The sequence below is a fragment of the Protopterus annectens genome, chromosome 14.part0, assembly GCF_019279795.1.
Source record: "Protopterus annectens isolate FY-2018-M chromosome 14.part0, PAN1.0, whole genome shotgun sequence".
In the NCBI taxonomy this organism is placed as follows: domain Eukaryota; kingdom Metazoa; phylum Chordata; order Ceratodontiformes; family Protopteridae; genus Protopterus; species Protopterus annectens.
This window is the reverse complement of record NC_056748.1, coordinates 827,315,183-827,326,232: the sequence shown is the minus strand read 5'-3', so window position 1 is coordinate 827,326,232 and position 11,050 is coordinate 827,315,183. Positions and strand designations below refer to the sequence as shown.

The following is an 11,050-nucleotide window of genomic DNA, read 5'->3' as shown; positions in this document are numbered from 1 at the left end:
GCTCTCAGCATTTGAGAGACTTGAAGCATAACTCATCTTGCAGAGGTGATAAGCACTAAAAACAAGGTTTTCCAGAAAAGGAATTTAAGAAGGGCTCAAGGGTGATGCTCAAGTGGAGATAGCGTTTTATGTTAATGAAAGAAGTATGAATCCTAAAGAGGATGATTTGTCTTGCTGATAGATTTCTGTATAACCTCAATAAAAAACTGCTTCAGTAGACTATAGAAAGACAAAAAATATGGGGGTGGGGGCTTTGGGATACACATGGTAAAAGCTGTGAGGTCCATCTAGACCATGTACAAAAAGATCTCTGGCAAAGTACTCTGCTATGTATTGCAAGACTTTAGAGGTAGCATTTGAGAGTGAGATTCTTAATACTGCATCATATGAAGAATCTCTTCCACTTTATCAGGTATGCTTTTCTGATGGTTGGCCTTTTGGCTTCTTACATGAGCAGAACAACTGAGTGAATCTGTACAAGAAGGATAAATCCTTTACAAGTGTCCACATACTACCCCTTCTGGCACAAAGAATAGCTGTGGGTAAAACTCCTTTTGTTTCTGATGTTTTCTGACATTCTTCATCACTCCCATGGACAATTACTGCCATACAATTTTAATGCAAGATCTACCTAGTCCCATGAATCAGGGGAATTCTCATTAGGAGGGATGGAAGTAAAATATTTTCTGGCATTGAGAAATGATGATTATGGTATATGAAACCAAAATTTTTTTGAATGAAGTCAATATGCAGCAAAGCCACGGGGTGAATGAGAAAGGGGAAGGAGTAATTAGTACTGCTAGGAAGTTTCTTACATGGGAGGAGACTCCTCTCTTTTCACCTTACTTTTCTGTATCCACTGTAAGGTTTGATTCTTTAAAGATGCTCTTTTTGTGTGTACTGGACAACCCCTGTTCGTTTTCCATAAAAGAGCCTTGATTTATTTAGATTGTTCCCAATAAGTTTTGAAATATGTCAAAGGATATGCTTGTTATTTTGCCCTACACCTTGCTTGGGAGGACCAATGAGAAACGTTCTGAGCAGAGGTACATCCAAGAGTTGGTTCTTAATGGTCTGTGGCAAGGGCTGAAGCCTAACCTAAGTGGGTCTCCTCAGCAGCATCCTGAAAGCCACTGCCCTACTGCAGCTGTCCACAGCACCACAGCTACCATTTTATGGATTCCCAACTCCATTCTAAAGGTCATCTTGGTGAGATTAAAACCTTTTTTTGGCACTTCAACACATGTGCTTGGCAGCTGACTGGTTGCTAGGCTGACTGAGATGCATTCATTTTTACCATACCAGTTTAGAATCCTTACTCTCTATTGTTTGCTTAAGCATTTAGCCCGAACACCAACTTGGATCTTTTGATCACACTTCCACTGAACAGTGGATCTGCCAGTGGATTCTTGGAGAAATACCAGGATACTCTTGCTCCCTTCAGAATCTTTCCAGCTTCCCAGACGAGGGTAACTGCACTATTCTAAGAAAAGACAATTTTGTTATTTATAATTATACGGATGTGGATTTAGATGAATGCGCATTTGATGTGTTCACCATTGGGTTACAGTTTGTTCCATCCAAACCTATGAATTTGACGCAAGCCTTAGTGGAACTGAAGCTGTTTACTAGGGGCTTGAATTTGAACCAGATATTTAAGGGCCTGAAAGTAGATGATTTGGGCCTAACCCGCACTAGTCTGTTCAACCCACCACTCCATCCAATAATTCTTTTCTTCGAGAGATTGGTGGAGAATGACTTTAGGGAATTATCTAAAAGCAAGAAGTTCCTGTCACATTATAATCTATCTGAACAAGAAACCAATTTCATAAAATATCTCCAAGAGGAGAACATCAGGATTATGAAACCGGATAAGGGTGGAGGAGTAGTGCTCATGTTTTCTGGGGAATATGAAGCATATATTCACACCATGCTTCAAGACGACGAGCAATATGATACGGTATCACGTAATGAGGTCAATATTGCTTTTGCACAGATTAACTACCATCTGAAGGACCTTTTATTACAACAGGTTATCAATGAGAAGGTCTTCAACTACTTGTATGTAAAGAAACCTAAGATACCGGTCATATTCGGGATCCCGAAGACCCACAAGGGCACCCACCCTTTAAGGTTTAGACCAATAGTATCAGGCGCGGGGGGTGTGACTGAGCCTATAGGGAAATTCATCGATTTTCTAACTAAGGAATTTACGCCTCTACTCAGCCACGTTTGTAAAGATTCTTGGCATTTTTTGCGTGATATCCCCACTTCCTGTTTTTCACCAGATCTACTAATGGCTACCATAGACATCAAGGATCTTTTTTCCAGCATCCCACACAAGGAAGGATTAGAATGGTTCGGTGAGTTTCTTACTCAAGAAACCACTCTCACCAATAAGTTCTCCAACTTACTTATTGAGATGATGGAAATTGTCTTGCTGAACAATTTCATTTTTTTAATGGAGAATTGTTTTGGCAACGAAAGGGTGTAGCCATGGGAGCATCATGCGCCTCTTTTTATGCTAACGTGGTACTACATAAATGGGAGCATACATTCGTCCTTATACCACCTTGGAAACAGTACATCCTCTTTTACAGACGTTATTTGGATGACATTTGTATCCTCTGGGGTGGTTCACAGGACGAGCTGAGGCAGTTTTTCTGTTACATCAATTCCACCACTAATTTCTTGCAATTTACACACACCGTTGACCCACATGAACTCCACTATCTAGACATCACTTTGTACAAAGATTACACCCAGAATGTTTTCCACTCTAGACTACACCGCAAACCCACCTTTTCCAACTCTTTTTTACACTTCGAGAGTGCACACCCTCTATATCAAAAAAGAGGAATTATTAAGGGACAGCTCATCAGAGCAAGTAGAATATGTAGCACTCAGGAAGAGTTTGAACTGGAGGTGGAAACCTTGCAGGCATTATTCTTGGAAAGAGGATACCCCTTGGAACTATTCAGGACCTTAGCTGGTGAAGTAAGTTCCTTAAGGAATTCCCTATACCCACCGATATTGGGGAAAGGGTCGGAAGCATTGATCAATTCTGCTTCAAATACACTGGTCCACCACACGAACAGCTTTGCATACACATATTCCTCCAATTCTAAGGAAATGGAGGAAATCATAATGCACCATTGGCCGGTCCTAGCTCTTTTTGAAGAATTGAAGGACTTTATACCCCCTAAACCAAGTTTTGTCAGAAAAAGAGGTGCAAACTTTAAAGAGATTTTTGAAAGAAAGCATGACAGTAAGAAAAAGGTAAAGCAACCAAGATTAGGCACACACAGATGTGGTTCTTGCGCACAATGTCACGCCATATCGAATGAATCATCCCTCTATATCCCATCTAGGAATTTTAGAGTGCACCCGACAGGTTTCTACACATGTGCCACCAAAGGGGTTGTATACCTGGGCCTCTGTACCACATGTCAAAGTTTCTATGTGGGGAAGACCGAGAGGGAACTCAGAAAACGGATCTACGAACATCTCTATGATATGGCTAAAAAGAAGGAAACAAATGCTTTCTTCAAGCATTCTCTTTCCTGTCCAGGGTTAAACATCAAATTTACAGTACTAGAACAAGTTGAACTAGATGCAAGGGGAGGTGACTGGGAATCCACTTTAGGTTACCGCGAATTATTATGGCAACTAAGGTTGGATGCAGGAAGATCACCCGGGCTTAATGGGACTATCAGCATCAAACCAGTTCTGAAGTTAAGAAGAGCTAGGTTATAGCCTTTATTATGTTGATTCATCTTTAGATTTAGCTGTTCTAAGTGGGTATTTTTTCTCCATGGTGTTGTATGTCGCAATCACCCTTACCACTATTTTTAACTTTTAACTTATATCTTGTTCAAGTGTCCATTATCAATAGATTAATACATTAATGTTGTTTTTTAGCAGCATGATGTTAATTCCATGAATTCACCCTAATAGATTTTATGAAGAAAGACTTTAATGTTTTAAACATGTACATTATTGTCCTAGACATATCGGGGGCATTAATCCTCAGAAGTTAAATCTGTTTATTACTTGCAATGTTGCACAGAATGCAATTCGGTCAATATATTTTTTTAGCTTAATGCAACCTATTTAATATATGAAATGCATTTACTATTTTAATTTCCAGCTTGGAAAGTATTTTTACTCACAAACCGGTTTTGCAATATACCTTTTTTATATTTATTTTTAAAGAAACTTTTTAGTATGCACCTTTAAATGTACTAACTTATTTTGACAACATGCATTTTCAATTAAGACCTTGATTAGTACAATATTTAAGACGTATTGCTGAATGGGATGTTTGTATCACTTGAAAAAGCTCACTGAGCGAAAGCGCTTGTGTTATTTTGCTTCGTGAACTGTGTTTATTAAAGGATATTCTTCTCAAGACTCATCTCTGTGCTGTTTCCCACTTCCTTGGCCGTGGATTTGGTTTTTTGGCTTTTGTTGCTTTGGTTTTTAGCATTTGAGAGAGAGATTCTTAATACTGGATCATATGAAGAATCTCTTCCACTTTATCAGGTATGCTTTTCTGATGGTTGGCCTTTTGGCTTCTTACATGAGCAGAACAACTGAGTGAATCTGTACAAGAAGGATAAATCCTTTACAAGTGTCCACATACTACCCCTTCTGGCACAAAGAATAGCTGTGGGTAAAACTCCTTTTGTTTCTGATGTTTTCTGACATTCTTCATCACTCCCATGGACAATTACTGCTATACAATTTTAATGCAAGATCTACCTGGTCCCATGAATCAGGGGAATTCTCATTAGGAGGGATGGAAGTAAAATATTTTCTGGCATTGAGAAATTATGATTCTTATTCACTAGCTGGATGGTATATGAAACCAGATTTTTTTTGAATGAAGTCAGTATGCAGCAAAGCCACGGGGTGAATGAGAAAGGGGAAGGAGTAATTAGTACTGCTAGGAAGTTTCTTACATGGGAGGAGACTCCTCTCTTTTCACCCTACTTTGCTGTATCCACTGTAAGGTTTGATTCTTTAAAGATGCTCTTTTTGTGTGTACTGGACAACCCCTGTCCGTTTTCCATAAAAGAGCCTTGATTTATTTAGATTGTTCCCAATAAGTTTTGAAATATGTCAAAGGATATGCTTGTTATTTTGCCCTACACCTTGCTTGGGAGGACCAATGAGAAATGTTCTGAGCAGAGGTACATCCAAGAGTTGGTTCTTAATAGTCTGTGGCAAGGGCTGAAGCCTAACCTAAGTGGGTCTCCTCAGCAGCATCCTGAAAGCCACTGCCCTACTGCAGCTGTCCACAGCACCACAGCTACCATTTTATGGAGTCCTAACTCCATTCTAAAGGTCATCTTGGTGAGATTAAAACCTTTTTTTGGCACTTCAACACATGTGCTTGGCAGCTGACTGGTTGCAACACTAGGCTGACTGAGATGCATTCATTTTTACCATACCAGTTTAGAATCCTTACTCTCTATTGTTTGCTTAAGCATTTAGCCCGAACACCAACTTGGATCTTTTGATCACACTTCCACTGAACAGTGGATCTGCCAGTGGATTCTTGGAGAAATACCAGGATACTCCTGCTCCCTTCAGAATCTTTCCAGCTTCCCAGACGAAGGCAGCTGAGATATTGCGGTGCAGACTAAAATGCATCATCAAAAGCCGGAAGGACTGGAAATACTGGCAAAGGTTTGGGCTTCTTCTAAATACCTACTGTTTTGCGGTGGAACTCTTTCATAGCTAAAATGCTCCCTCATCGGATTAAGAGAATCTCTAAAGGAAATGGTCTTAGATCACCATCACTGTAACCTAGTCTGCAATGAATATGCCAACTCCTTTCTGTCGAAGTCTAATTACTGTGAAATGGAAGAAGGAAATCCTTTCTCCTCTTGTGGGATGGCATCATAGGATAGCTGGTCCAACAGGACATTGGCACTCTGCCAGATTGACATATTTCTCTGCAAACATTTTGTAATTAACCTGCCAAGATGGGGGCTAAGAAGGATAACAGACTTGAGGGGTCAGAATGTGGCCTTCCTCAACTGTCCCAACAAGAACTGCTAACCTATCAAATAACCCCTTGGGAGACTTGACTTCATGCATTGGAAATCTCTTCTCTTTCTTGTAATTCTGGAGAAGGCAGCAGCCCCTGACCAGCGAGTAGAAGAGAGATCTTTTTTGAGTGCCTGGAAACTCATGTCTCTCCTGGCTGTTGAAGACTCCTGCGAGACCTGTGTAGCAGCTCAAGCCAGTAACCCACCTGCCTCCAGAAACTTTAGTACAGGTGGATCTCAGCAAGGCCGACAAAGATGCTGTGTGGCCTCCTGTTGTCTGCTCACAGTCACAAAGCCAAGAAGTTTTGGAATAAAGCCATTTTCTTCTTCACTGGGATGCATGACATTAATATTTTGTGTCAAATGCCAGAAGTGATGTGTGAAGAATGCTTTGGAGGCCAGTCTGTCAATCAGATGTCTGGGTCAACACCAGAAGTCACAAATACTGCTACAGTAGTGATCCTTATGATGAACACACACATACGTACTTGTATGCAAACCAGAGAACACACATTTACTCATATGTTCTGATGTGCATCAAACAACAATGCAAATGCTGTTCTATCACTACATGAGCTAAAAAATATATGAATGCTAGCTCCTGTAATATTTTAATAATAAAAACAAGATAACTCTTCACAGCCTCTCTCTGATGGACAGATATTGTATTCCTAAAAACAAAACTTGCAAAGCAAACCTACTAAGGTGCACAACTACCAATTACAAGAACATACTTGGAGTTCTACAACAAAGTCCCCAACTGTGAAGTAGAATGAACTGCCAGCAGTACTCACTACTATGTATACAACCAAGCTCTACTGCATTGTCCTAGCTACAACTTCCAACTAAAATCTGGAAGACTGAACTTATAGGACACATTTTTTAATACATGTAGATCTGCTGCTAAACATAAGTGTTGTTTTTATGTCTAACACTAACATAGGCATACCCTCCTGAAAAAAGTTACAAGCATAACTGATGCATTAGAAAAAAATGACCTCATTACACCTTATTTATCGTACTTGTTCAATTAACGGTGCCCAGTAAATTACTTACTTCAAAATGCATGGCATTTTATTAGAAGTACAAATTAAGACAAAACTAGTACTGCATTTAAATGGATGTTTTAAACAGTCATAACCCACAAGTACTTGTGGTTTAGAACCATAAAAAAATAACTTTGTCTGAACACTTTATTTATCTGCCATCTCCAAAGCATTTATATGCTTTAGAGATACATAATGTCACCAAGTAGGATTAACAAAAATTACATGTTCTAAATGACAAATTTAGGTATCCTGTAAGACAGCATCAAAATGAAAACAAGTGTAACATACATACACAATGGAAAAAAGCCAGTGTTCATGCAATGGCAGGCAAGATGTTTAAAAAAAAAAAAAAAAAAAAAAAGAGAAAAGCCACCTGAAATCATCACACATTTATACACAGAATTGAAATAATCAGAAAAGTACTCTGTAATAAATCTGTACATCCAAATATATCTGGGTTCTAACATCTAGTTACATTATTTAAGGTTATATACATAATACCCCTTTTTTATATTTTAAGCCTTCATTTAAACCCAAACAAAACAAGATGTGTAAAGAGTAATTTGCAGGAGAATTAGGACATTCAGTTAAAAACCTTTTATTACCTAGACTTCAAAATGTTCAATAAAACAAATGACCAAGTCTAACAGGCCTTTGCCTTTTAACTGTACAGTAAATTGCAGTTTAGAAAACATACTTCTGTTGTCTTCTGCACAAGTGTTCTTTGGATGGATGTGTAAAAAAATCTGATTTTACTGGATACTCTGCTTTCACGATAAACACACAGAAAAGGAAGTTGGTCCAACTGAATTGTGTATGATATATTACGTGCACTTTTTATTTCTTTACAAACTTGGGTGTTGCTAAATTTGTTACTGCAAACAAAACCATAAAGCACCCCAATGTCAAGATATAAAACATAGCAGTACATTACCTCTTTTAGCAATGGCTACAGAAATTAGGGCAAAAGGTCTTTCTGGGATGGCATCTCAAGATATCGCAGAAACTTGAAAAAGCCAGAAAGACTACCAATTAGTTTAAGCAGCCAAGTTTCCCTCTTTTTAATCAATAGAACAAATGCTTTAATAAACTGGTTGTCCTCTTCACTGAAGAGAGCTAGTCTATTCATCATTAATGAGCTAGTAGCTGGGAAGATTAGTCGTGTACGGTAATAATGCATACTGCATATAATTCAAGCATTTGCTGTGAACATTTGGAGAAAGCAGTCAGTAAGAACCAAGGATCAATGAAAACAGATGTTACTTTTAGCCATCCATGAAATGGAGACTTGCACTGTACCCAGTGTCACACCCATTCTCTTCTTGCAGACTCTATTATACAAGTTCCTGCCCAACATAAAAAAATGGCAACTGATCCATAGTTCCCGATCGTCTTCCTTGTATTAGTCAGTCAATTTTCACATTAGTGTATATCTTTCGAACAAAGGCACTTGTTCCCATGTAACCAATAGCTCCTGCAAAAAACAAGGACATTTTAAAATAAACACTACACAAAGTGCACATTTCCCTGAAGGACTGCTGCTGTCATTAAAAGTCAATCACATGCTTTAAATATAAACTGTTGGAAAAGCAAGTAAGAATCACCTCATTCTGACTCAATTTAAGAAAATTTATAAGCATACAGTGTTTCACAAGGGTGTTCAAGGAAGGCCAGACTATGGCTACCAAAGAGTTAAAAGTGGCATTACAGAAAAGGCAGCCAAACTTAGTCATTGTTGAATGAGCTCTAGAAACTGGCCTTACATATTTATTTTTAAAGAAAAGTTTTAAAGAAAATTCTTTAAAGTTAAAAAGAATCCAAAACAGTTGTGATTGTAGAATGTCCTCACCTAACAGTTGCATTCACCCTAATTAAGTCATTTTACGTTCTCTGTTATGCTGCCAAAAAGGATTTTGTCTGTTGTACTCAAGAGTCCGTTCTTCTTTTATAATTCTTGGATTATTTGTTACAGGTTCAACAGAAAAAAATTGACTTGGGTGACCATTCTGAGGAACAGCTTGAGCAATTACTAAAAGAAGCACCAGATCCTCACTACTGAAGGCTCTGAAGTCTTTTGGTGTTGCATTCAGTTCAATGTACTTTCAAAGACAGTAACATTATAAACAAGGACTACTCTCATTATTACATATTTTTTCATACTTGCTAACATTCTCCAGTACTTGTGATTAATTCACTGGTCTTAAAGATGCAAATAGATGAAAATGATTCTCTTCTCTATCCAGGAAAATTATCAACAAATTATCGTTACTGGTCTCTCCATCTGGCATTAAATCAGGAGCTAAACTCACGTTTGCTCCAAGACAATCTTCTAACATTTTGTGACTAGTGTCCTTACTTAAATTTCTTAAAACTCTCAAAGGAAACTTCATACTCAAAAGAAGCTCCCATTAACATTTTTAAATCTCTAAAAATAATTTAAAATAATAAAATGACATGGGACATTTAACACATTATTAAAAACACCTATTACTTCAGTCCTCCATATTTTCCATCTTATAATACCAGTAAAGATGAAAACGTATATAGAGAATAATGAAAGCGGTTATCTAACCAATTAGAATCATTTACATTAAAACCTTCCAATTAAATGTGTATTCAAAACATAAGATACCAGAGTTTGAAACTTCAAAACTAACACAGCTTCTTTCTATTCCAACATATATCTCATACCCACAGTACTTACTTTTGATTTAATGTGATATAAAACTGTAGCAGAAAAACCTTAAACCACACCACTGTGAAAACTGGAAAAAATGTTGAGGAACAGGACTATGTTTAACTGTCAATGAGGTATTCCCTGAACTCTGGTTTTGGACTTTTTCATAGCCTCCCCTACATAAACACAGTCACAGGAACACCCAAGGGCACAGGCAACATTAAACTAACAGTATAAATTCCAACAGTGGTGCTTTTGTTAATCAATATTATCACTTTCTGGGTAAAATGCATTACAGAACAGTATCTGCCAATGAAAACCTCACTGATGCAAGCTACTTTCCACATTAAACATCACATCAAATGACATCTTCAGTAAACTAATGTAAACTAATGTAAAATACTTCTATTACTTGTATTTTAGTATTTACCTATTCACTGTCATGTATCACAGAAATGAACTAGCAAAAAAAAAAAGGATCATATTGCGTACCCATTAAACACTGTACAAAATTATATGTAAACATGTAAGCATATGGCAAAATTCCAATTGCTTATACTGGCTATTCCCACTACAGGACATCAAAGAAGAGCACGTCAAAACATTTTACAGGCAGGCTTTATCCCGCTGCAATAATACGGACATATCTGCAAAATTTTTCTAAGGGCATGAATTTTTTTCTCCAACAGTAAACCTATGCATCTACATGCTGAATTTATGTTTTTTTTTAAATTAAATTAATAGTGCTTTTTGTGCAGTACTTCGATTACTCTGCATGTCTATCAAACTTGATTACTAACATTTTAAGCATACTGCACTTTACATTTAATTGCAAGGAGTGTAAGGAGTAGACATTGACAAAAAGCACAAAGCTCCCAAACATTTTCACTTATAAGCATTTTATTTGAGAGTAATTTGGATATCCTTTAGGAAGGCAGGGATCATTTAAATTTATTTCTTAAAGCCATTTAAAACTGCAGACTTAAAGGCGTAAGGAAAGCTGTGCTCCTTACTACAGAGTTAATGATTTGTGCAAATTTTTTAAGGGATCAATGTGTTGTAAAAAGAAGTTATGTACTCACCATAACTTTCCATCTGAGTAGTTCTACTTCATTTGTCTTCAACCTGTGGGTACCGGATCCGAGCCGGCAAATTCACTAGCATCTGCTCTGAGCTCCAAGCTACTCCCCTTACCCATAATACACCTACACTACTTTCCAACCCCCAGATCGAGTTTGCTGACCCTTATACTGAGAACCTGACCT

General features: G+C 37.7%; 2 protein-coding genes across 2 annotated transcripts in view; one reads left to right on the top strand and one right to left on the bottom strand.

Annotated features, from left to right (window-relative positions):
* The first annotated feature begins 2,496 nt into the window (after nucleotides 1-2,496).
* On the top strand, nucleotides 2,497-7,476 carry LOC122789274. Its single transcript, XM_044056576.1, has 2 exons — nucleotides 2,497-2,778; nucleotides 2,818-7,476. The coding sequence occupies exons 1-2, from the start codon at nucleotides 2,497-2,499 to the stop codon at nucleotides 3,754-3,756; spliced, it is 1,221 nt and encodes a 406-aa protein (XP_043912511.1). The 3' UTR covers nucleotides 3,757-7,476.
* Nucleotides 7,477-7,690: 214 nt separating this feature from the next.
* TM9SF3 (transmembrane 9 superfamily member 3) overlaps nucleotides 7,691-11,050 on the bottom strand; it is a 1,446,273-nt gene continuing 1,442,913 nt past the window's right edge. The window contains exon 15 of the mRNA XM_044056575.1: nucleotides 7,691-8,582. Within this exon, the coding sequence (XP_043912510.1) occupies nucleotides 8,515-8,582 (68 nt within the window). The 3' untranslated portion in view covers nucleotides 7,691-8,514. The remainder of the gene's footprint in view (nucleotides 8,583-11,050) is intronic.

What these genes read in the sequence shown, in the direction of transcription:
- LOC122789274 (XM_044056576.1), top strand. Translation starts at nt 2,497, where the DNA reads ATGGGAGCATCATGCGCCTCTTTTTATGCTAACGTGGTACTACATAAA. An exon ending in ACACCCAGAATGTTTTCCAC is followed by an intron (nt 2,779 to 2,817) that starts TCTAGACTACAC and finishes TCCAACTCTTTT; the next exon opens with TTACACTTCGAGAGTGCACA.